At 43.2% G+C, this 27,573-nt stretch overlaps 1 protein-coding gene across 2 annotated transcripts in view; it reads right to left on the bottom strand.

Moving 5' to 3' along the window:
• Positions 1-27,219, bottom strand: part of SLC66A2 (solute carrier family 66 member 2) — a 68,150-nt gene extending 40,931 nt beyond the window's left edge. The window contains exons 1-3 of one of the 2 annotated variants that reach the window (XM_059836304.1): positions 27,017-27,219; positions 17,158-17,291; positions 12,847-12,900 (exon numbers count right to left, since the gene is read on the bottom strand). In XM_059836304.1, the coding sequence (XP_059692287.1) occupies positions 12,847-12,900; positions 17,158-17,291; positions 27,017-27,219 (391 nt within the window). The remainder of the gene's footprint in view (positions 1-12,846; positions 12,901-17,157; positions 17,292-27,016) is intronic. The other variant, XM_059836305.1, reaches the window with a different exon arrangement.
• Positions 27,220-27,573: the final 354 nt, after the last annotated feature.

The following is a 27,573-nucleotide window of genomic DNA, read 5'->3' as shown; positions in this document are numbered from 1 at the left end:
GCATGACATTTGCTTCTAAAGAGAAAAGGTTTTATTTTGTTTTCCCTTGATACAGCAATGAAAATGGCAAAGCACTGATGCTCCAGTGATAAGTGCCTTTCAATAGCCAGCATAAGGAAATGTCTTGTTAACATGTCATTAGTTACAAATAACAGCTTCAGAAACATAGACTTATTAAATATATTCCCTATTTCTAGCTTAGTAGAAACTAGTAACTTCATATTCCCAGTGCACTTTAAATAAAAGAAAGTTAATAAAACATATAGGACATAAAACATAGTGAAAAAATAAATCTGGCTGAGTGCAACAGTCAGGTTCTACCTTGAGCATCACCTCCAGATAGAGTTCACAGAACATATTATGTCAGCTCAGACACCCTACTGTCACACCAGCCCCTTGTAACGCCGTTTTAATTGGGACCAAGTGAGAGCTGCCACCCAGCTCAGCACTTCTGAGTATTAGACTCTGGGTCACCTCATTGTCCATTCCTCCCAGTCTGTATCCTGCAGTGGGTATGGTTATCTCAGTAGGCTCATTTCCAACAGACTAAACCAAACTGTAAACAGAAGCTAAAGTCCTGAGCAAATGATGCCCGCAGGGCCTCAACGTATGAAAGGAGCAGCTTTCCAGAGTGACAGCACGTTTGTCTGTCATATAGAGTCCACGCACAAGAGTCAGCAGCAGAAACTAGGTGCAAGCTATGCCCCCATCTCCTGTACAGGACATAACTCTCGATACGTTGACTCTGATGATGGATTCAGGTGTTGAACTGTTCATTCTACACCACTTACATAAGTGCAAAGATAACATTCTTTAAAAACACATCTAATCTACAAAATGTGGATGTGCCAGAATCTATAACAAGATCCTAAAAATGTGCTGCAGCCAGAATTTTTTTCCCTAGCAAGCTGTCTAGACAATTCATTATGTCTGAGCAGGCAGCACTGGGCAACAGTGCTTCTTTAAGCACACACCATGTCATCCAGAGTTACAAACCACTTAAAAGTGAACTATCAATGCATCTGTACTAACAACCAAAACCGCCTCAGCTTGAAAGTTTATTCTGAAGTCTGTGGGGAGTTGAGTTACCTTTTAAATGTCTCATTACTTACAGCTTTTGCAACTTGGCCATCATCTAGAAAATCGTTTCTTTTCTCACCTGTTTTGCTTACAGAATCTAAAAGACATCAGACAAGCAGCAAAATAGGGTATCACGATGAAAGCTAGACAACTAATTCTCACCATGGCTTTAAACTTATCCATTGCCTTCTTGCATTAATAATGCCGTAACGTGCTTTCGTTGGCAAGGTCTGCCTGCCCTGCTAGCGAAGTCGAGGGAGTGACGCAACACCCACAGAACAGGAAGGTGAGTTTGGGAGCACCTAAATGGATGGATTTATGCAAGTCATGGGACACAGATGGGAAGAGGCTGTTGCGGGTGCAGGCTGATGTCTTTGCAAAGCTGCTCTATCATCTCTGAAAGGTCACAGTGACTGGGAGACGTTCTCTATGACTGGGAGTGGGGGAAGAAAAGGAAAAAAAAAAGAAAAAAAAAGAAAAAAAACAGATCGCACCTATTTTCAAGGAGGAGGATTCAGGGAACTACAGGCCAGCCAGCCTAACCTCATCCCTGGGATGGTTATGGAAGAAGTCATCGTGGAAGTAATTTCCAAGCCATGAAGGACAAGAAGTGACTAGGAACAGCCGGCACAGATTTACCAAGGGCAAACTGCACCGGACCAACCTGATTGCCTTCTATTATGAGATGACTGGCTTTAAGGACAAGAGGAGAGCAGTGGATACTGTTTACAGTGCCTTTAGCAAGGCTGTTGACAGTCTCTTACAGTATCTTTATTAGCAAAATATCAGCTGGTAAGTGGACAATAAAAAGGGTAGAAAATTGGCTGGATCACCAGGCTCAAAGAATTTTTCCTCTCAAAGAAAAAACATACAATTTATGACCAGTTACAAGGCAGCCTACAGTGATCACTACTAAGCCCAACACTTTAACATGAATGATACCAAATTAGGGTGACTGCATGATAAACCGAGGGACAGCACTGCTATTCAAAGGGATCTTAGTCTGGAGACATGGGCTGACACGAATACCATGAAGTTCAGGGTTATCACACAGCTGGGAAGGAGTAACCCCAGATCACAGTATGGGTGCAGGGGGCTGACTCCCTAGAGAGCCGCTTTGTAGACCAGTGGAGGGTAGCCTGGCAGACAATTTGAGCACAAGTCAGCGGTGCATCCTCCCAGCAAAGGCAGCCGATCACTTACTGGGCTGTACAGTTGAGCAAACCTGTGGCCAGCAGATGGAGGGAAGTCTTTATTCCTCTCTATTCCATACCCGCAAGACTGTACCTGGAGTCAGGTCACAGAATCAGAGGATCGTTAAGGTTGGAAAAGACCTGTAAGATCAACAAGTCCAACCACCAACCCAACCCCACCATGCCCACTAAACCATGTCCCGCAGCGCCACGTCCACACGTTCCTTGAACACCTCCAGGGATGGTGACTCCACCACCTCCCTGGGCAGCCTCTTCCAGTGCTTCACCACTCTCTCAGGAAAGACATTTTTCCTATTATCCAGCCTAAACCTCCCCTGGCGCAACTTGAGGCCATTCCCTCTTGTCCTATCGCTAGTCACTTGGGAGAAGAGACCAACACCCACCTCCCCACAACCCCCTTTCAGGTAGTGGTAGAGAGCGATGAGGTCTCCCCTCAGCCTCCTCTTCTCCAGACTGAACAACCCCAGCTCCCTCAGCCGTTCCTCACAAGACTTGTGCTCCAGACCCCTCACCAGCTTCGTTGCCCCTCTCTGGACACGCTCCAGCACCTCAATGTCCTTCTTGTAGTGAGGGGCCCAAAACTGAACACAGCATTCGAGGTGCAGCCTCACCAGTGCCGAGTACAGGGGCACGATCCCCTCCCTACTCCTGATGGTCACACTGTTTCTGATACAGGCCAGGATGCCATTGGCCTTCTTGGCCACCTGGGCACACTGCTGGCTCATCTTCAGCCGGCTGTCAATCGACACCCCCAGGTCCTTTTCTGCCGGGCAGCTTCCCAGCCACTTGTCCCCAAGCCTGGAGCAGTGCAGGTGTTCAGTTTAGGGCTCCCAAGTTCAAGAAAGACATTGACCTACTGGAACGAGCCCACTGGTGGGCCAACAGGATGATTAAAGGGCTACAGGGCATACATGAAGAGGCGAAGAGAACCAAGTTTGTTCAGCTTTAAGAAGCAAAGGCTTCTTGCTGCCTACAGCTATCTAAGGTGAGAGCATAGAGAAGATGGAGGCAGGGTCTTCTTGAACGCACATGATGACAGGACAGGAGGAAACAGACATGAGTTACAACAAGGGAAATTCCAGTTAGATGGAAGAAAAACTTTATCACCATGAGGATGATCACATACTGGCACAGGTGCCAGAGAGGTTGTGGAATCTCCATCTTTGGAGACACTCACAACTCACCTGGACATGGCCCTGAGCAACCTCATCTAATTGGACCTGCTTCAAGCAGAGAAATGGACCAAATAACCTCAGAGGTCCCTTCCAAGCCAAATTATTCCTTGACCTTGTTTAAAGAACAAATCTCACCATGTGGGTCTAGACATGACCGAGCATACAACGGCATATGGCATGCTCAAGAAGTAGGCAACTGCAAAAGCTTCTCACATCTACCAAACTGCAGCAGCAGCTTTGCTGAATACATGTCTGATCTGCAGGATGGGCAGACAAATCGATTTGAACATTTAGATATTTCACCACTGATGTTATTAAAGCAACTCATTATTCTGGCTCCCACCACGAAGGAAAAGATTTTTTTCAACATCTCTGTTTATCCGTTATTTCTACAGTTACCACGGGAGCCCTAAAAGCAGTATCGGACTCCTCTCCCAGGTTCCAGTTGAGTTGCTCAGCAGGCAAGATATGGAAACCCAGGAGCACCCTCATGTGGCTAGATGTTGCAATGAGCTCTCCTTCCTCCAGTTAAAATACACGCAAAATTCACATTTTATTCACCGGTTTATTTCCCCACCACACTACCGACTAGAATCGGTATTCGTGCCAGAAGGAATATTTCTGCCACCACACAGTTCTTCCAACAGAACCTAAGTCATCTTCTTTCCACAAGACTACAGCTGGGTGACAGGTCTCACAGCGACTGCCAAAGGGCTGGGCAGGGGCACCAGCAGTCAGAGCCACTGAGAACCCCGAGCAGCACTCTCCAGAAACACAGCGCTGAGCCTTGCCTCCTGTCACACCTCTTGGTGCTACTGCTCATGCCAAGCTGGAGAGCCACCTTTACCACCTCCCTCTCTTCTCCCAGCATTAAAGGGCTTTTTTCCCTCCATTTAAGATAAAACTAGAATTTCCTGATAGCAGATAAGGACTTTTTCTGTTCCCTGCCCACCTTTTTTTAATAGGGAGAGGCTGAGGGAACACTCCTCCTTCCCAGCTCCCCCAAGCACAGCAGCGTGCGCTTCATGCTGCATGGCAAAGGAAAGGCCTCCTCGCTGTACAAGCCTCGCTCGCTCCACCTAACCTGCATCCATGCCCTGCCTGTCCATCCCCATCCAACCACCTTCTCCCAGCTCTTTCTCCTTGTAGCAAGTAGGCTTTCAGAATAGGCATGGGCCCTGCACATGCTACACTCAACCTGGCAGATCATTTCAAATTAGAAACACAAGCACTGTAAACTGCATTAGCAGTAAATAAAAAGAATGACCTGCTTCCATTTTCATGTTGAAGCCATTCAAAAGCAGGAGCAAGGCTGGTGCAAAAGGAGGGGTTAGAAGGCCCCTAACTCAGGTCTGAACATACTGCTCTACCACCAAATAACGTCTTACTGAAACCATTCTGGCTCAGTAGAGATTTTACAAGTCTCTGGCTGGTTGTTTTTCCTACTGCCTGCAGCCTGAAAACTTTAAGGGAGCTAAATAATTTTAAAATGTGGTAGCCCCCAAAATGTAACACCATCCTCCAAGTTCCCCACCCTGATCACTAGTAAACACGTGTAACACCTCCTTCTCAACTCCCTGTTTTAGGGAGAGAGATGATGTATATTGTTTGACTACCACCAATGACAGGAGCCAGATTAATTAACATGTGCGATGCAAAACGTTACAAAGCTGATACAGCTGACAAAATTAAGAACATACGCGTATTTCTGACTATTGTAGAAGTATTCTTCATTAGCTAATATAATATATATCCTATTCTGAAATGGAAAAGTGAGTAAAAGGAACAGAAGGACTGTCTTTCCAAATTGCATGTGGTGGTCTCACAGTAAACCATTGGCAGAGTATTTTACTTACAATCCCACAGTAGCTTGGATTGGAAGAGCCCTATGCAGGACATCTAGTCCAGTCTCCTGTTCAAAGCTAACCCGTTAAAATTCAAAATCGGAGGACATTTCACTTTACCAAGTGGTACTTTGGCCCTTTCAGATCAAGAATGGGTAGATTTTTAAACTATGATGATGAACCAGTTTGACTACCAGTTACTGTGTGCACCACAATAACGTATCAGCAAAATGTTATTGCCCACATTATGCATGAGATAAGAATAACCCCTTCAGCCCTTAAGGCTTTGGAGGTTTCGGTTTACGAACCAAAAGAAGTTGTGGGTGGCAGCTCCAGTTTTTCCAAGCCTTTTGAAAAGAACATTTTACAATGACCTCAAAGTCCAGGGATGCTAATTACACTTATCACCGAATGTAAAATATTTCATTCAGTATATCAAATGGCCTGGTGGAAAACTTGTGGCTAATATGAAACAACCACTATACACCAACTCCCACATACAAACTCAAAGGAGAGAAACCTTACCAGCCAAATAAGGTTTTCATTGTCAAAGCTGCCATCTCTGATCTCTGAGTGGAAGCTTCAAGGAAGAAATTTTTTCTGTCAAGTTGGCAAATGACAAGCCTAGAAACTAGAATTCATCAATGGTTATCAAAAATTATAGAAACTCTAGAACTGTTGGCTTTGTTGCATGCTAAAAATATTACCTGAAATGCAACTGACCCATCCACACTCCATGGCAGGTGTTTATCCCATTCTCCATTCCACAGGGGACAATGACCTGACAGGTGACAACTACTCTTCCCACTTAACTGGCCTAACTGATAAAATAAACCAGTTAAACTTGGAGAAAAGTAGCTTCCAAACTGAATGGAGCTTGAAACTCACTGCTTCTGTTTCAGACCTGCACAACAGCTTGCACAGCTGAAAACATTTTTTCCCCAAGTAGTCTGTTGAAGGACATTACCTCTCTGCCTACCAATCTTAGTCTCATCTTAAAAGAAGATAAAGTATGTACGTTCCAATCCAAAGCCTGAAGTCAGCAGGAACCTGTTCAACCATCACTGTGCTCATCAAACTTCTGGAAATAGGATTAAGCGCTACCACCCAAACAAGACCCCTCTCCTCCCTGAATTATGTTACCTACACAAAGAGAACAGCAGGTCAGCAGTCAAAAGAGCTATTTATCTGGCAGATACATGTCATTCCACTTTTGGATAACAGTCAGACCCCGTATGAAGTCAGCAAGGACTGTGCTGACAAACAATGTAAGACTGCAGCTTGAAAAGAAGGACCCATGTGCTGGCATGAAGTAACAGGCTCTCCATAGACCACACATACTAATAAACCAGAAAGCAGGGTGAAGACAGGAGTCCTTGGCATTTCTTGGTCTCTGGAAAGAACCAGCTTTTCTTTGGACATAAACCACATTCCATCACCTTACCTTTCTCCAAGGGGAAACTCAAGACAAACCATTTGAGGCAAGAATTCCTGGATGTCTAAAAAATGACTACTCAGCGTAATATTGGTATTTAATCAGTCTAGAAAAATGGCCTTTCTGCAGATGTTCATCAAGTGATCACAAAAAGCGTAAGCAGCATGCTCAGGAGGAGGAAGGGGGGATGTTTGGATTTGTGGAGTTGGTCTTCCCAAGTAACTGTTACAGTGAAGCCCTGCTTTCCTGGAAATGGCTGAACATTTGCCTGCCAATGGGAAGTAGTGAATGAATTCCTTATTTTGCTTTGCCTGTACACGCAGCTTCTGCTTCACCTACTGAACTCTCTTTATCTCAACCCATGAGTTTTCTCACTTTTACCCTTCCGATTCTCCTCTCCATCCCACTGAGGGGGAGTACGCGAGCAGCTGTGTGGGGCTGAGCTGCCTACCAGGGTAAGCCCACAACACAGGGACAGGCGTGTTATTCCCTGTGGCTTTACTACAACTACTGATGTTACATCTGTAGTTCATGAACAGAGCAATACATTTGAAATCGGCTTAAGACTTGGAAGCTATTGCCTCATACTTTATGTATCACTCATGCAGGTAATGTCAGTCTCTTCCCCTTCCACTGCTGAGTTCATCCATGTCTCCCATGAAAAGAAACGCTGGTGATCACCTTTACTCTCATCCATCTCACCACTTGTCTCTCACGTATAAACCTGCTACATGCCATGCATTCCCAGAGAGACCTGCCCACCTGGATCCCTCACCACAACATCTCTAAGCCTGTGGACAGATTTATTACAAGTCTCCCTCTCCCCTCCTTGCTCCCACACACAACCACGTGGCCCGGCTGCTGCCGGCATGGGGAAATCAGGGGATAAAAGAAAAGCCAATACTACACTGCGGCCAGGAACGTGCTTTCACATGGAGCTCTGTGTTCCACTCTGGAACAAGCACACAGGCATGCAGCAAACACAGCGGCCTCGTCCCACCACCTCGCTGTGGGGTGTGCGTGTTTCTGCATCTCTCACCTTAAGGAAACGGCAAACTACCGGAGGGGGGGAATCACAGCTGCACAGAGGCCTCAACAATCACAAACTATTATTTAAGTTCCTCCCTTCCCAGCTGTCTCTCCTAAAAGGACAATGTCTCTCTGGCATATAGAATTTAAGTAGATAAACGTATTCTTTCCTTTTATAACTTCTGAATAACACTAGATACACCTGCAAAAAGGTATGCCCTCCTCCTGAATAACTTCCAGCACTTTTCAACAGGACAGAAAAGGCCACAGTACGACTTTTCCTTCGAGGCCCATTAGCCTGAGGAGCTGAAGAAAGATTTATACTAAATGGAACTTTGAAGCTTGAGAGAGAGTGTCTACTGAGAAACATAACATTGGCCCTAGAAAACAAACTGGCCCAAATCCATTTTTCCCAAGTTTTCCGAAAGAAAAGTATTTTAGTCTTGGTTTTGCAGTGGTTCAGGAAATGTAAATTCCCAATGAAAATAAAAGGACAACCTTTTTAATGAAACTATTCCCTCTCTCTTTCTGCATCTGTAGTTAAAAAAAAAAGTTACCCATTCAGCAGGCAAAAGATGTGTAAGTTCCTTTAAAAAAAAAATCAATAGTGTTCTATTTGGACTGAATTATTCAGAAATGCCTGTATAGTAACTTAGACCTCCAACACAGACCCATACATGGATAGACAAATTATCTTTCAGACTTCTGTTTGTTTCATCTGCAACATCAACTAAGAAGAAACCAAAATTATGTAATAAAAAAAACCTCAAGGATTGTACAGTTGTCAACTTAAGTATTTACTTAGAACAAATTAAAAATTGCCACTTCGTCCTTAGACTCTCCATTTCTTATTTTGTCTCCTGAAAAGGTCTAAATATTGATGCAGAGAAAGACAAGGAGAAATAACTGTTCCCACCACACACAGAACTACCACTAACGTGTGGATGCAGCCAGGTGCCATTTCCTCAGGCAAAGCAGATGCAAATTCCTTGACAACTAGAACTCCATTAAATCCTTTTGGCATCCTAGTTTCACACAGACACACCATTATAACCCCCTCTCCTGGACACCCTCCCCAAAAGATCAACAAAAGCACTTTGAAATTAGTTTAAGAAGGACACATATAACCCTGGGGAGAAGGGATCTAAACCCCTTCACATCCACGCGCAGTTATGCACAGACAGAGGTGGCGGCAGCTGCACCCCAGCAACAACTGTGCTTCTGCTATCTATTTAACCGCACAGCAGCGGTACAGGGAATTCAACTACGAGAGAGCATGGTGTGAGTGTCACGTACTTTCAGTGAAACCAAAGTGCTGCCCACAACCGGCCAAGGGAGACTGTGTCTCTCCTCTGCCTTCGGCTCTGCTCAGGGTGTCGAGGCCTGGACAGAGAAGCACATTGTGCACATTATTTACGGAGCACCCGTGGAAAATCACAGCACGCACGCCTGCATGTTTGCAAGCCGGATGCCCCTGCTGAACCCAAACAGCCCAAACTCTCTGAACAGAGGGAGCCAGAGAGCCGATTAAATAAAGTTTACATCCTTCACAGCACATGTAATGTATTAGTGCTGTTCTAGAGTATGCCAACACTTAATTCATCACAAACCAGCGGATGCCCTGAGTTAAGTAAAGAGCGAGGACAAAAGAGGTGAAAGTGCGAGTTATTTACCAGGCTGTCACACTGCCAGTGGAAACCATGTAGCAGATGACTGCACCTGCTTAATTCACATTACTATTTTCTCTTCATTATTATGCAGATATGAACGCTGTGAAGTTAACGACACAGACATTTTACACGTCTGAAAAAAAAGGTAGTTTTAAATACTTTTGCAACAGGTATTTGGTGAATCTAAGTTTTTGTCATTTTATTACTACAGTTCTAAAACTTAATGTTACTTGGGAAACTTTTTGTTTGGGCTAAAAGCAAGGTTCAGGGTTCAGTAACACGACAAGTTTCAAAACCAACTTCAGAGAAGGAAGGAAAACCCTTGTGATCTACCAGAGGTGTCCTTCAAAATGTTTAAACATCTACTTGGAAAAAAAACAAACCAATATATCAAACAAGTCACATTCACTTTCAGACTCGCCTGCCACACCAGTGAGACCACTCTATACCACTTCAAAAGATACACCCTCTTTGGAGCAGTGCCGTGTTTAGTGTTTTGTTACTTCTGCCCCAACAATTTCCAACACTCACAGAGCTCAAAATATATATATAGGAAACTTGTATTTCAGTGTAACAGATTAAGACATTTATCCACATTTGTTCTAATACACCTCATCAAGTACAAAAAAAAAACATCACTCAACTGCAGCTTTGCTCAGCCTCAGCGGTAGCCATCAAGTGCTAGCGGGCACTAGGTAGAACTAGATACTTGCATTAGAAAACAACAGAAATAAAGCATTATTGCTTCACAACTGGAGCTACTTAATCTTTTTTAATCTTTCCTTTACCTAGAAAAAGAGGGGAATAATGTTATTTCCATATGAAATCAGGAAACCCTACAGTCTGGGACCCAACCATACTCTAAATTATATTTTATTTATGTCCGTGGAACTGCAGCAACATTTCCCCGCACCCTCAACTCCCCTCAGCACTGACTGCTAGAAAGTCAGTTTTCAGAGTCACGTGCCAGATAAAGGCTTTTTCAGATAACGTGTAGAAAAACAGTAGCATTAAGTGGTTTGTTGGATTACTGACAATAAAACATACCTAAAGGCAATCCCAGGGAGCACAGCAGGAGCTCAGTTCCTATTCAAAGAGAGGCATCAAACAAATGCCTCGGTATTTATCTAACAAGTTCACCTGAAATTCATTGGCAGACCAGTATGTTTTCAGATCAATGGTTCAACAGTTCTACGACAAAATAGTGTTCACGGATAGCAAATCTTCAATTACAAATGCAATATACAGAGTGTTTGCTACGTAACTGGAAAAAGGAAGTAATATAATGGGTTTCTGAAGCCTAAAAACTTCTTCTTGAACAAAGGTTTAATCAAACCTCATTGAAAGATGCTGTGAGAATGCACTGCCACGTGAACATATGGCAAATACTCCCCTCACCTAACCTCTAAGTGAGCTTCCCCAGAGCTGTAGCAGAACACAGCACTGCAGGACATAGCTCAGTTAAGCCCTCTGTAAATTGAAGTATGACTTACGCTGCGACGTAAAGTACCATGCATCCCACTCTTTAAACCACCAGGACATACCTCTGCCTGTATACTACACACAAACACCTCAAAACGTTTCTAACTTGTTTACACCAGTAAGAATTACCACATTTCAACAGACTTGCCCCCCCCGCCCCAGTCTTCAAACTTCTGAGCAGTAGTGTAAGACTGTCCTGTTCCTTAGTGATAATTCGATTCATCCCATTTTGCTAAGCAATTCCAAAATTATTTTCAAGTAACATTTGTTAACCAAATGTTTCAGACTTAAATCAGCTGGATTAAGAGGTATGGTGCTTTTTTTCTACAAACCTCAACTTTTTAAGCTAAACTGCCAAGCAAATGACTTTTTAACCAAAAAAAAAAAAACAAGGAAAAAAAATCTGAAGTGAGTAAAAGGTCACATTAAATTACTTATTCCTGTTTAATTTTAACCACTTGAAGCATTTTTAAACAATCCACTCATCATAACTATGAGCACGGACAGCTGTTTCTAGCCCTGACACTGTAAATAAAGCATTGCTGAATACTAGTAAGACAACAGGAATATAGGCACAAGGAAGATAGGACTGCTTGAAGTTTACATTCCACTGGTTAGTGTTGCAAGCCAGCGAGAATGACTACAACCTAGAATTAAAGACAAACAGAAAAACAAAATAGTTTGATACCAAGTCCGGAAAAAAATGTTTTGAAAACACAAAAGGAAAAGGTGCTTTGCAAAATACTGGTATCAGACCAAAAAAGGTAAATTTCCCAAAGCGTGCATTTTGCCCCTAAATCTGAAAGGGGAAATCCAGAGATGAATCATTAAAAGAGAGTCTATTTAACCTTAGCAGGAATGGTCTTGTGGCTTCAAGAAAGCGCTCAGGTTAATATTACTCTTTGGCAGTGTTTCTCAGAGGTAACTCCAGTGTAATTAACTGTGTGTGTTGACAAACATAGAAGTAGAGACTCTCCTTTTGCACCAGTAATATTCTTCTTTACCCTGTAAATGATTATGTAAATGATTATGATTTCAGTTGACCCCTTACTAACTTGAGAATTGCAACAGAACATAACTAGTGTCAATGTGAGATTCTGAATCAGTTCAGTTAAAATCACTCTAAAAGTTGACTTTGGGGAACTTCTGTCTCTCTAGTCGGTATAACTTCCTTACTGCGATACCCCAACTAATTTAAAACAAAATTACCATGACTTGACTAAAAATGTCTTTCCAAACTACTAAGAGTTGAAAATACTGCAAAGCTGGTTTGCACCTAATATTTCCTCTTCCTTAGGCAAATTAAATACACAGATTCCAGCTCTGAAACTGAAGATTGGAAGCTCTCACCTTAAGTGTTACTAATTCCCAAATAACAATTTTGAGGCTGTTCTAATGAAAGAGACCAACAAGCCAGAAAGTTTCATAAGGATGCAGGCATTTTTCTTGAATGTGAAGTGTTGTGGGAAATTTCTTATCTAGCATTCTGAACAATGCTGAAAGATACTCCTGTATTTTTCATAGTTTTCTCCAGAGTCAGAGCTGGAAGAGGAGGAATATGAGTCTGAAGAGATGGATCCCTGTATCATGTAATATTTTGCTTGTCTAGCTTGGGGAAGGAAAAAGGAAGATATCATTGAGACATACAATGCGGTGAATTCAACTGTCTTCAGAAAACTGGTTTCTGAAATAGAGCTGAAAGCATCTTTTCCTCTATGAAAGTTAAAAGTGGGGAGGGGAAAATTAAAAAAAAAAAATCATGCACCAGGTTTTAGTACGTCAAGAAAAGGTAATGCAAACATTCTCTATAGAAATGATCATGCAATCATTTCTAAAAATGGTTACAAAAAGTAGCAAAGCATGAAATACGTAGTTGAGAGGACAATTTCATGCAGAATGGGTTTGTACAGTACATACCCAGATAGGATCTCTTGGGAGGTGCTTTGATTTCTTCATCCTTACTATCTGCAGCTAGACAAAAAACAGTTGAGGGAAAAAAAAAAAGGAAGGAAAGACAAACAGACTTGTATGATTAAATGCAACAGTGGGTCTTTTAGTTACAGTTTAGTCAGTTAGTACATTTTGCTTACAAAAAAAATAATAGCCAAAACAAAACATGCCAGAAATTTTAGTCTCCATGCTTTCTATAAGGCTCCCACCCCATGATGTTAAGATAGGGTCAAGCAGTAGAGGTCCCAGAAAAGTCTCAATGCACAACCCAACAGCAATGTACCTAGTGGGAGAAAATGAAGACTTAAAAACAGTAAAACAGACAGCTTAACTCTTACTTTATATACTTTTCATGATCAGAGAAAACAAGTTGTTACCTCAGCAACATTGAGTGTGTAGATATGTATGTATAATACAGTTGCCTTGACTCCTGTGGAAAATGCTGTTCTAAAATAGTCTCAAGAAACCTGAACTTAAGACAATCATATCAAGAGGGACAGCGTAGACCCCATCTGCAACCATTCTGCATGCTAAATCTAGCCTTCCTCTGCCAGTTGAAAGCCATGTATTACACAAGAGTGCTTTCCAGTGCCAAAACCAGAGCTCTTCAAGGGATCAGAGTGCTATAATAAGATACAAGTTATAAAGCAGGTTAAGACAACCAGCAGTTGGAAGGAAGACAAAACTGGATGAATGACCAGAGCAAATCATCTTCATGTAAAAACACAAGAGCCCACGTTCTACTTCAGGAGCCCAGGCTGTACTATAATAAGAAGAGATGTCTAAGAGCCCGTTTTTAACAAACGCTGGTTTTCAGTATAGTTCATACATTCAGGGTGCTCAAAATCTGTCACACTGTCTTGGGCATAACTGAAATTGCTTATTTATTGGAGAGAGATGGAAGGCTTATTTGGGGAAAGAAAAAGTGGGTTCTTCGTAGAGTGTCTATCTCTCCAAGAATACTGCTCCGGCCTGCCAACGTTTTCAAGAGTGACCAGATGTTTTTAGCTGTCTGTATCTGTGAGCACCTTGCTTCAGCCTCCTCTTGATTCTCGAGTCAAGACATGGCACATGCACATTTTGCTTTTCAATACTTAACTCTCTAGCATGGCAACACCATCATGCCCCAGAAACTACAGCGCTTTAAACAACTGTAACAGAAGAAACTACCACTGAACCTTGAGCTTTTCTGTACTGAGCCAACAAGACAGCATCTGTATGGCTGCGCAGACACCAATTTAAAAGTGGGCAATGAATAAGGAGAGCTTTTGTTACCACAACAATGGTACCAGGAAATCTACATTAAAGCAGTCAAGATGCAATTAAAGTGGTGTTAAACAAAGGATAAAAGATGAGGAGGTACTCATGTATTGTTCATGCCTGCTGATTGCATCTGACAATACCTTCACAAAGCTTTCAAAGTATTCATATGCAGGAGAGAACTGTCCTATCATCGCAGGTTTTAAAATAAAGTTGGAGTTTTTTTGTTGTTTTCTTGGTTATTTGTTTTGGGCTTTTTTCCCAGTTCAGAACAGTTAAAAACAGGCTATACAGTCCAAGTTTAAAAAATAATAAAAGAGATGGATACATAAAGAGGACTTACTCTGTCTTCAATCAACACATATAACTGAAGGATAAAGTTTATGTATCCAGAACAAAAAGTCAGAGAAGGCAGCAGCAGCACAAGATGGGCTCCACCACTTTCAACTTACTGTCACTTTGCAAGACTAAAAAGGGTGGGGGAGGAATCCCATAATTGAGAAGTAACTGAGAGAAAAAAATAGAAGATTACGTGAGTTCTCCTAATAAGTTCTATATAGAGAGCCTACAAGAAATAATCAGACATTACTGGAAAGACTCCAGGGAGACTGTATTTTTCATGCTATGATAGTTACCCTCTAAATGAAAAGTACAAGCGTTTTAACTGAATGGCTTTATGTCTATGTTCTGAATTGCTATTACTACGTATTTTAACCCCGTAACACCACAAAACAGGCTACAGCATACAGAACAAGCTTGTCAGGATTAGGAGAGACTGGTCCTTAATGCTTCAAGAAATTTTAAGTAGATTCCTTCTGAACTAGTTATTACTTAAGGGACCTTATCTGTGAGAATAATATAAACAAAAGGAAAAAAAGGCAACTCCCACATAATTCAAAACACTGGTAAACATATACTAATGTGACTGCGGGGAAAATACCGCATTTAACAGTAATGGAAGAAAACAGCAAACTCCCTTCCACTGAAATATTCTATTCTATTCACTTTCTAAATATTTTGGATTATTTTGCAGAAACATTCAGAGGGAGGAGAGAAATTAAAGAAGAAAAAAGTTTCAACTGAAGACCAGCCATGTGAAAAATAATAAATCATATTATTACACAGAAAATGTGCACCTTCCCCTCAGGATTCTGCAAAGTTAATCAAAAACACTGACTTCAAACCTAGCTTTTCACTGCCCCAGTAAGCTATGAGGAAAGAAAGTAAGTACACAGATCTATCAGCTTGCCCAGATCACCATAAAACTTAAGAGATAAGATTAGGCGTAGGATTAGAAACGTGGATCTCGCTCCTACTCACATTGTGCTTGAAATACAAACCTATCTTTCTGCCTCGCTTGAAATAAGCTTTGTATGCTTTTATATGTTTATTCTGAGCCATCGCATTTTAGTTGGCCTTACTAAAAACCAAATCACAAGTAAGAAAAAGATTTTAGCTGTTCTCAAAGTTTGCGGGAGGATGCAAGCCTTTTGATGAAAACAAATAATTAAGCTCCACAAGCAGGTAAAATCAATCTCTCTAGCTAATTAAACACACGACAAGCTGAGTTTCAGGAAAAAGGATCAAATGACACAATGCAATCTTGAGGAGTTTCCATTGCCTGGCAAGGGAAGGACTGATTATCCCTTAGGAGACTGTATGTCTTTCAGGGAGAGTTGTTTAAAGAGGGCTATATACTAAACTGAATAGCGTCCCTTTTTGTCCAAAGGTTACCAAAGGAGCCTGCAAGGGGGTGCGTGTAAATGTGCAAGAGGATAACTTCCTCTCAGAAAGGGCAAACAGAGAAACCTTTCTGCCACTTCACAAAACGCTAGCACAGAGAGCAAAGGAGGGAGAAAGCATACAAGCCTCTCCCAAATGCTTCCTGGATTTTAACTGCTGCTAAATCTGGCTGAAAGTAGTTTTTAAGTCACTCATCCTGCCAGACTAACAACCCTTGTGAACACAGCAGCTTGTGTGCAGCTCCTCTTCCACGTGAATTCACTTCCCTGAATAGTTTCACACTACACGCCACAATGAGCGGGAATGGAAGTTGCTTCCATAGCTATTAGATAAATTACCCTACCACACAGCCAGTAGCTGCTGCCTTCTAATGATGGCTGTGGAGATCTGGAACTGCATCAGACCCTCAATTATTAGGGAGTGAGGGAAGAGAACAGATGGAGAGAATAAATTATACATCCATATTGGCAAAACAACTGACAAAAAGCTGACAGCATTAATTCTGTTCTTGTTGGTAACAAGCTGTAACATAAAATGTTGTAAGTCAAAGTCAACACAGAGAAACACAAAAACTACCCGTCTCACATTTCTGATCTGGGAAAAATAGCAGGCACTTTCCACAAAGCTTGTACATTTCAGTAAATGAAGAATGATATCCTGGCCCCAACTGAAATTATCAATGCCTAAAAATACACAATTAACCAAAATAAAAAATATGTGAAAATTCCCATAAATCCCAACTAATCCCACATTAAAGCCCAAGGAAATGGTATACAAAAAGACATCGTTTTGCAACTATGGTATGACAGCACCTCCTATTTTGACAGCAAATAACTCAGTAAGTAGAAAATAAGTTATGTAGAAAAGCAACTGTTTGCAATTGCAAAATAAAATTTCAGATAATAGCATATGATCATACCAAAGAACTTGGTAGGAAGTACAGCTGAAGAAAATAACTTCTTATTCTGGCCAAGATCTTAAAAAAAATCCAGGCTAGCACAATGGCATAACAGCCAGCTCTATATTCAGGGCATGGTGTGAAATATTAAGAACTCTGTTTTCCAGACTGAATGAAGACTCATCTGAAATAAAATTACAGCTTTACATATTTAGCTGGGAAAAAAAGCAGTTTCAAAAAAAGAAGTTCAGGAAGTGCTACGCTGAATTATCAAGAAAGGAGACTGGATTGCAATTCAGACAGAACTCTTGTCCAAAATACAGCGCACCATGCTTTCAAAAATATTTACCCTGCAAAAGCCAGTTTGTGTCACTAACCTGCAAAAGAGCGGCGTTTTATGTTCAGCTCGTTGGACACACGTACTTCAGTGCACAGTTTCAGCATCAGTAACATAGTGATGATCATGATAATGCTTTGCCACAAAAGAGGGGATTCAAAACGCCTTCCAAACCTGAAAAAGAACCAAGAAAATAAAATTAATAAAACATCTCAAAGATGACAAGTGTTGTACTCAGTTATTTTCATTCTTTGATCCTATCTAAGCACCTGAGAAAGGAAATCCTAACAGTAACAAGTATGAAAGGCTGAGGAAGAGAAAGTCACCAGCCAATTCTAGATGCACATACAGTAGCTCAGAGTCACAATCCCCTTGCAGGAGTATCTGAGAACCTTATTACAACATCCCTGTGGATTGATCCTAGAAATTCTGAAACCAGAAGCTTAAGTCTTTGTTTCCAAAGCCAGCAGCAAACCTATTATTGTGAAAGGAGAAGCAGATTCATTGAGCGCTCAAGGCAGTACAGAGACCATAGAGTTATGCTGCATTAACACCAGCTACGTGTGCTCTCCACATACACACTCCGTAGATTTCACAAGGACTTCTGTGCAAAACTTACCACCTTAAAAACGAAGAATTGAGAGAGAAGTCATAAAGACCTATAGCACTTGCCCTATAAAGAAATAGATACCCACAGCTATTAGCTTGCCAGGTTTAATGTAACATCTTCCTACAGGAAAAAAGAAGGGGGGGGAAAAAGGTATTATGCTTTGTATGCCTTGTCTGCCTCTAGACACCTGAGTGGAAAGACCAGGTCTGCAGAACACACCAATCAATTCATCAATTTGTACCCAATTTGTACCAAGGCTGGGGGAAGTAAGGAAGTCCAAAAGATGCGGAAACCGAACATACATAATTCATCCTCTCCCACCCTCTCCCCTTCCCCCAATTTAATTTTTGCTTGCTCCCAGATGATGCTTGGTGGGGACTACTGAGCCCTTCCTGCACGTGACACAGAGAGGTGGCCTTGGATTGCAGCCCATCTTGACTGAAGAGCTTACTCTTACGTGATGGCACAAGGTTCTGCCACAGGAAAATGAGACCCTTCAGTGAAGGCCGGTGATGCTCCAAGCTCCTCTTCCTGCATTACTTGATGGAAGCTCAGCAAGCCCCACCAGACGCTCTCAGTAAGCGCATTAGGGGTAAAGGGTGGACGCTTTTCGTATGCAGCCCTCAAAGTACATTAGATTTACAATAGGAAGGCTCCGACATCAGTGAGATGCTTCTCTGTGCTTAGTTCTGCCACGTTTTATCCCTTGAAGACCAGAGATGCTGAAGAAGGGGTTTGGTGAAAACACATTGCTATGCTCCCTAACTCCTTCAGCTTGCACCGTGAGGCACACAGGCTTTCGAAATTCCCCCACAGCACAGTTACTAAGGCCATTCTCAGAGCACAGCACATTCTCAGTGCTGCTGGAGACCTCAGCCTCACAGGCATGGCAACCACTGCCCTCTTCTTGACAGCTCCTGTTTTACAGCACCCTGGCAAAATATAGTTTCTTATGCTTCAGCTACTTTCATAGCAGAGCTCCGCGTTAGTAAAAACCAACTAGGTTCACCGTCACGCTCTCTCACACAATACTGCATTTCCACTATAGCCATTTCACCAGAGAGAGATCTTTTCTTATGAGTCAACATATAAGGAACAGGAGAGAGATTGGGAAGTCCTTGACTAGCTTCCTTGGAAATCTTCTTGTGCAGAACAGCCAAGCAGCCCACACCAATGAAAATGGCCAAGTATCTCCTGCCTAATGGCACACAGCTAAGGAAAAGTACGACAACACCTTGAGCCTCCACACCACTGCCAGAGCCACCACCAGTAGCTACTGGAAGAAGAGCAGTTGCGTGTATCTTAGTCCCCCCCTTCTTTCTACCATCGATGGATTTGTGGTGGGCCACACTAGAGCTATTATCGTAAGAAATTTGGAGGATGCTGTGAGGAAGGAAATAAGGAACACAACTGATGCATGTAATCACAGGCAGAGTGCTCTCTGGATAAGGCTTTCACTGCACTAGGAAAAAATGCAGGGGAGAAGAACAAAAGTTGGGCGCAGCCTATGCCCCATGCTCATGATCCCAAAGCTCATTCAGCCTGTGTTGCTGACTGTGGCCAAGTTCCCCTGAACTACTGGAATTCACTGCTGTTATATTTGTCTCTTATTCAGGGAATGAGAAAACACACAAATGGGAAAGACTTACTTAGATTTGCAGAACAGTTGAAACTGTTTAAGCCAGGCTTAGAAAAACCATCTCCAATTACAAACGCATTTGCGTGTAAAAATATAGTAATGCATTTAAGAGAGGCTGAGCTAGCAGCACAGTAAACCAGAAGCTATTACGATGGTAAATCCAGCACAGGTCGCTGCAAGGTTAGTTTCTCCCTGCTGATGAGATTATTGGCCATTCAGTAATGGGCGCCTCACAAAAGTATTGCTTGCAGTATAAACATCCACCCACTACACACACATAAGCATAGCCACCTGCTCTCTGATCATAACAGTGTGCCCTCACCACAACCCTACTGGAAATGAGACTGGAAGCATGGCTGCAGATCCTCTACCCCTTAAAAATCAGAGAAAAAAAATAAAACAGAACTCACAACACACAAGGGAGGTAAACTGGAAATTTAAAAATTCTTATAGGGACTTCAAACAATGCACAACACCCGTAGATTTTTTTTTTGTTGTTTGTTTTTTTACGACCCTCCAGCCAAAGACAAGGGTTACGCAACATAAGTACTCACGTGGAATACATGTCCCCAAACTGAGTCTCACAGGCAACACAACCCTCTAAGCTAGGTGACATCTACAGGGAACGGAACAGCTGCCACAGAGACCAACAGGCAGAGCAAACAGGACAGGGCCTACACCACACTGCCGTGACAACAAGACTGAAGGGAATACCAGTGTCAAGGACCGCTGTCGGGTTCTTGAAGCTTTAGATTAAAGCCAGAACACTCATTTTGCTCAGGATCACGGAAACAAACACCACTCCAAGCTGCTTACTCTACGTCACATCGATATTAGGGCCTGCCAAAGCAACACTAAGCCAGTTTAAGACTCCTCATGCCAGCTTGGGCTAGGAGCACTGCAAGCCACAAGCCCTGCAGGGAGAGCGTGCTGTTCTGTCTTCTGTTTACCTGCTGCCTTGCAGAGGTGATTCCTATCTTTGCCAAAGCAGGAGCCGGGAGGGGAGGAACATTAAAGTAGATTATTAGAGAAAGATGAAGAGCCTTAGTATACTAGAACGGGTTCATAGAAAAGAGCAACTCTGAAGTCCTGAGGATGAGGGAGTCACCATCATTACTCTGCATTTCCACCCCCCGACTGCGATGCTATGTGACAAAGTGAACAACCGTGACAGTTGGAGTATTCAGGGAACTCAGACTTCATATGCAGACTACAAAGAGAGAAAGAGTTTTTCACTGTTTACTTAATACTGTAAAAACAAAAGAACTCTTTTTTCCTCTATGAGTCAAACATGCAAATAAAGGGCGATGGGGGGGGCTTACATTTTATTAGTATCTCAACAGCCTTAAAACTATTAATGCATGTTCAGGGTCATGAAGACAAGAGAGGTGAACATTCAAGCCAGAGCAGAGACTAACCAGTCATGGAGAAAACTAGGTAATTCCATCAGTATGACTCAATCCTGCTGCAATAATCCTGCTATTCCAGTCCCGGGCCTACTCAAAACAGCAAATGCCAATTGTGTAAAAGAAGCCCAAACACAAAAGGTTTGCTTATCTCCTTTCCTAAGATGTCTCTGAAAAGAAACCAACTGCTGTTGGTGCAACCCAACGACCATCGCCCTGGCCGCCCTGTTTCCCCCTCACTCCTGGAGGCCGTTTCAGCTTCCACCCGCTGGCTGCTGGCCCAGGGCGCTCGCCCCTCCACGGGCAGACCCAACACGGCACCGCCTCGGCTCACAGAGGCGGTTCCGCTCACCGCAAGAGCGGAAACCACCAAGGTTACCACAGGCCTCGCCGCTCTGGGTCGACTCTTCCAGTTCTTTGGGAAGTTACAGATTCTAGGCAAGATGGAAAGCCCGCGGGCTGCTGCACGCCCCACCAGGGCCATGACAGACAGCCTGGGGTAGCAACACGGCAGCTGGATTGAAAGACAGCCCATACAATTACAGAATTTCATCAGCAGGAAGAACAAGAAACAAACTCGTTTTACAACAGGATCTCTTGATATGAGTTTCTCCTTGACATAAAGTCTTCCAGGACTTTATGGAGCACCCAAAACAAGCTTCTCACGTGGGCATAAGAAAATCCTACTTTACCTTTTCTTTTTGTACAAAAGAGCGGGGCGTTTTATCCTTGCTCTCCGGCATTTATAAACAGGAGGAGGAATTGCATAACACTTCTGCTCTCAATGTCTGAGCAAGATTCCACCAGCAGGCCATATGTAACGCAATCTTTCAAAGTTGTAGTCACTCTGTCAGCTTGGTTTATAGCATCATCCCACCTTCCCCACATGGTAAAAGCTGGCAAGATTCATTTTAGTAACAGAACTCTCAAAAGCAAAAGTTTCTCCTTCTCACAGCAAGTCCTACAAACAGACATCACTGGCCCACTATCTGAAGCCAAAGCAACACCTGACAGCAGGGACCTGATCCACAAGTAGCACTGTAGGTGTTACAGCAGAATAAATAAATACGTAGGAATCTACCCCAGAAAACAGCAAGTCCAACATTTGCTTATAAATGACATCCAGCTGCATACGCGTCTCGGTAAACCTCTACTCATAATAGGAAGCTTATTCCACTGGCTCGGTCCAGCACTGAGAATTCCCACCCAGTTCTACCAACGTTACAGTTTTCAGAACCTGCTTTGTTTCAGGTGAACTGATGTGGAATGGGTAGAGGGTCACCTTTGCTCAAAAACAACACACTCCATAGTTTTCATCTTTTCCCTGACTGTCAGAACTTGTTTCCACAGTTTGTCTTAGAGGCAACTATTTTGTGAGAATAACTCCAAAATTGGACGGTTTTATTTTCTGTTGTCTGGATTTCTACGGTGTTGCTGTATGAGGTTTAGGCCAGTGGCCCACAGAATTGCATCTCAAAACCTTTGGAAAGAATATTGTCTCCCTGGAAAATATACAAACCATATTATACTACTACATAAAACATTTTATGGACTGCAAAACTGAAAAAAAGTCCAAAAACCTCTGGGAATAGCAGGGAGCATAAGTACTTTTGGCTGAACTTACTCAAGATACAAACAAAAATGCCTACTGATGACTTCTAAGAAATCTGCAGTTCCCTTTCCTCTAGTTATTTATTCTGAATTTAATATTAAAAAACCCCATAATTTATCTCATCATAAGCTCTGTTCTAGAAAAAGAAAAGGGGAAGAGAGAGAGGGGGAAGAGAGGGAGAGCTCACAAGTAAGTTTTTCTGCATCCTCCACCCCCAAATGATTACACAACTCTCGCCCACCTTCTTGTTCCTATTCTTGATCATGACAATGCAAAGCTAATCAGCTGGCAGACTGCAGGCCACGTGAATGAAGATGTGTCCGTCTTGGTCACAACTGGGTTCAAGTGCCACGGTGCGCTCTGAAGCCAGCCCGCAACGTCAAAACAGCCTAGGACAGCTTAACGAGGTGATTAACCACACCAAAGCTCAAGCAGCAGTAAGACTTGGGGTACCCCTTGGATGTTTTAACAACCAGTCTTGAACAAGAAATCAGAGCTAACTCTAGCAAGCACAGTAAGCCATGAGCTAACAAAAGTGGTAATGAAGTGTTTTATTAAAAAATGCAGAGGGGAAAAAAATTGGTATCAGATTTTTTGGAGCATGCCATACATCTTCATATGTACCAGAATTACAAATGCGTTGAGTTTTGCACCGCCTCTTCCTCTTTACCCACTGCACAGACCTTCTCCAGGCTGACCAGTCTAGAAGTTGAACTGAGCAGAGAGCGAGAAACAATGACCTGCGGGGTCTGGAGAAGACAGGCAGCACAAGCAGTACTGACAATGGCAGAAGGACTGGAACAAAGGAGTAGCTGATACCAATCGTAAGTCACGACCAGCAGCTACGCTGGCACCCCAAAATAAACGCTGCTTTGAAGCATTATATAAAATTATAATGATATATTATTATTAAAAATAAAGCTAACTTGCTATCAACTCCAGTCACAGCACAGAAATCTACTTTTCACACTGGTAAATGGAGACCGCATTGTGTGATGCTGTGAGCACAGACTGTCTACTTTTCAAAAATTTTTTTTTCAGAATCCTCTTTAAAAGCACCGAAGACTTCACATACAGTCAACACACCGAACCATAAGTTTGCACAGTCAAACTTCCACTTTCTTTTTCCTAAACAAAAGCCATGCATGCATAAGCAAAGCGAAGTGGAATCATGCCCATTGCTATCCATACACAGCTTTCATTCTTGCAGACCAGTCCTCTCCCGCTGCTTTTCCACAAAGTTCTGGCATATAACTCATTGTTGGAACACAGCAAGGCCAAACACGCATAAGTGAAAGCAGAAATGTCTCTTTAAAGATGACATTTTGAGACATTGTGAAACAGAGAAGCACGAAAAATGACTTAATGGATAATGTGTTACTGTCATCACTGGTGAACAGAAGTTCTCTGAGCACACCCTGAAACTAAGGGCTTAGGTGGGAGGAAGACAAGGAGGAGAGGCATTGCACTGAGTCCTCTTGACTTTAAAAGATGGCATACCATTGGAGACAGCGTAATTGGAGGGAGAGAAATTGTGAAAACAGGTAACTGGAAACAGGATCGTTATCCTTGATCTCAGTAGTACCGCATTCATTGGCTACTGTCACAGTGCAAATACACCAGCTGCAACTCTGTTGACACATAAAACATGCCAAGCAGATTAGGAAGCAAATATTCTATTTGGAGCAGAGACGAAAGGTCAAACTTCACCCACTGCAAAACCCAAAAAATACTCTGAGATAACTAAGGACAGGTCTAGGAACATGTGGAATCTGCCAATTCACAAATAGGAAATGAGGGAATTGCCCCCACAGCTGAGACGAACGAAGTATAGTAGAGCCACAGGGGAAAGGTGGGACTGGGTCTGTTACGAGCAACAGAGATACAGAAAGACCAGCACTACTCAAGAGTGAAAATACAGAAGAAACATGGCGTAAGAGTCAGGAACCGTCTTGCTCCTGCTGCCTACGCATCTGAAATACGTAACATTCCATTCTGTGAGCCTCAAGTTCAAGAATATATGAAATTCGGGGAAAATCTGGAAGTAACACCAGAAATTAATTACAGAAATGTCCTTGAAGTTTTAAAAAAAAAAAAAAATTCCACCACAAGCCTACCTAAGAAATAATAAAGGCCCGAAAAGCAACACTATTAGAACTTGAAAGTTTTTAAGGCCTACCACTTTAAGTACTTATTTTTTGGATCAGGGTGGAGGGGAAGTCAGGAGGGCTGAATCTGGCACAAATCATACGCTTAATAACTAGGGGTAATGAAGAGAAACAAAAAGCAATTGGAAACAGCAGCTACATGTCAGTAAAGTTTTCAGAAGAGAGACTTGGATAAAATCTAGAGTGGTTTGCTAAAGGGAAGGAGCAGTAATCTTATCAACTGGTACTTTGAAAGTCATACTGGGGTAAAATTATACACAAAACAAAGTTACTTGTAGGTACAGTTCTGTTCTGGCACAAGAATGGATCAAATTATTTAATAAGTTTAAAACAAAATAAACAAAAACCATCTAATTCCCTCCAATGAATATTACATAAACAGCAGAATTGGTTTAATTGTGTATGTCAAATTATCCAGCGTGCTGTGTCCCAGATGATACATCAGCCATAGGTGACATTAAACAACTAACGCAAAAATTGAATTGCCAGGCTGCTCTATGGGTGCATTTTAAAGACGTTCACAGAAATCAGAGGCTCTTGCTCTGCTGTCTTCCTTTAACCATCCATATGCCCAGTGATAATGTCCACCCTCAATGCTGCTTTCATGACTTACTGGTGTTTGTAACGAACTACCAGGGATGCTTGATCTTTACAGGTAGAGAAGCAAAACATTCTCGGTCAGGGAACACTGAATTATCATTATGCAAGTCTTCTTTTCTGTCTTTTGGTTCAATAGAACTAGAAAGAGACGATTCATTCTAAGCAGAGACAGAAAGGTTTCTGCAGGCTCATGCCTGCAACACTTCCCCGTAGCAGCGGCTTTCCCACAAGCCAGCAGCGTGCCTTACACTCCCCCTCTAGCCAGATACACTTACGCGCGGGCTGTGTGACGCCATTCCATGCCATCACCGAGCTCCAAGATGACCAGAGCCTACACAGAGCTACTATGTGTCAGGGAGGGATGCTATTATGTGGCCTGAAAACTCACAGTAAAAAATTACATAATCTTATCAATATAACTGCATTCTCTCTCTTTTGAAGTGTTGACGAATCTTTTAACATTGACATACATTATAACTTTTCATTACTTGTAGTATTTATTCTTTTACGCATCTCTTAACTAGATATACTTAAAATCAATTCAAATTAAAGACCTTTCAGTTCTTTGATAGCCCAAGTCTCATTTAACAGATGCACTCGCCTGGATTACCTAGAAACTGCCAGCATCTCCATTCAGGTGCAAATGATTTGTGTATTTCAACTTCCTCCAGTGAAACAAAAATTTAGACAATTTCTAGTTCTCAAACTGTCAACTTGGGCTTTTCACTTCTTCCCGACCACCACCAGTTCCTCTACTTCCCTTCCGCTCTCTGCTTTCTCCAACAGCTGGCTCCACATTCTTCTCTCCAGGAAAACATAGGTCCAATGCAACAAGTAGCTCTGATCTAGTGATGACCCCTCAGTCTGACTGCCAGCCGTGGTCCCAAGAGAGGGTCCCCTGTTTTCTTCACTCCAGCACAGCACTTACGTGTTGCATTTTGCTGTAGAAGAATCCAGAAAGCTCCTTAAAGAGTCAGAGGAGCTTTAAAAAGAAACCAGGAACCAACAAAAGGATGTAGCCTGTTACCTATCAGTTCTTTGTGGACCACAAAGCAGTATTTTGTAGTCAAAATATTATTAGGATAACTGTTCTTAGTTGCAGTAATTTCCCAGACTATTTCATCTTTTCTCAAGCACATTCCCAGTGTTGTAGCATCTGTATTATATGAAGTAACGAGGAATATAAGTTAATAAAATTCATTCACGGAAATCACGCCCTAATAACATTTTCTCTGTCCAACAGCGCAAGACCTAAATATAGCAACAAACTTGCTTTTAAATACTGAAAGTGGTGTTGAAAACAGAAAGAATTTGCTTTGGAAGATAGCCCACCTTTTGCCTGCTTATCAAAGAATGAATACTTTTGTCTGTAGTCGTGCATGGAGCTCTAGAAGTGAACCCCCTCTGACGCCAGTTGGCATCCCGGGAAAATGCAAGAACATACGGCAAGTGTCCCGATGACGTTAATATCAACTAGATGGTACAACAAGCGTGTGGGACCGGGGCCTTCGCTCTGAGAACGGAGCTAGAGAGGCAAGGGAAGCGTAAAATACAGTCAGCAAGAAAAAAGACCTGACTTGGACTAAACCTCTTTTCTTTACAGGTTAAAAAGTTGCATCTCGAACAGCACAGCACTGCTAACCAGATCTGGATGGGGAACAGGCAGCGCTCCTGAGCCCGGTTGATTTTACTCAGCGCAGATTCCCTCGCTTACGGGAAGACAGCGCTTCGATCTTCCAGAGAGGGGAAGAAGTATGTAAACCCCGTTATTTCCTCAAATACTCCGAATCAAAGCTTTACGACTAGCAAGCAAGCACCTCGAGGACTGGGCAGACGCGCGCACACAGACACGAAACCGACTTACCAAAAAAGTATCCGCAAAATGTTTGCCACCAGCAAGACCAGGCAGACGTAGGTGGAAAAGCCCTCCGCGTTCTGCGTCCGCCGGATGTCTCGGTACTGGGGGATGTAGGGCACCACGCCGCCGAACACCATGGCCGCCGCGGCGCCCCACGACACCAGCCGCTGCATCGGGCCCAGCAGCCACTCCAAGCCACCCGCCTCCATGACGGCGGGGAGCGGGGAGGCTGCCCCGGGGGCGGTCACGCTGAGGGCTCGCCGGCCGCGGCAGGGCTCCGGCGGAGGGCGGCTTCAGCCGCGGGCGGGATGCGGCAGCCTGCCGGCGCCCTCTCTCGCAGGGCCGGCACCTGGTGAGGGGGGGACGGGGGGACGGGGCGTCAGCCGGGCTCCGCCGCGGGCTGCTCCGCCCGCTCCCGGCCGGCCGCCCGCTCGCGCGCCTCAGCCGCCGCCCCGCCGCGGGCCGCCCCCGCCCTCACGCAGGGGGAACCCCGGCCCCGGCCCGGCCCGGAGGCGGCAGCCGCCCCCGCCGAGGAGACCTGCCGCCAAAGGCCGGGGCGCCGG

Source organism: Gavia stellata, chromosome 3 (assembly GCF_030936135.1).
Source record: "Gavia stellata isolate bGavSte3 chromosome 3, bGavSte3.hap2, whole genome shotgun sequence".
In the NCBI taxonomy this organism is placed as follows: domain Eukaryota; kingdom Metazoa; phylum Chordata; class Aves; order Gaviiformes; family Gaviidae; genus Gavia; species Gavia stellata.
This window is presented reverse-complemented; position numbering and strand designations above follow the sequence as displayed.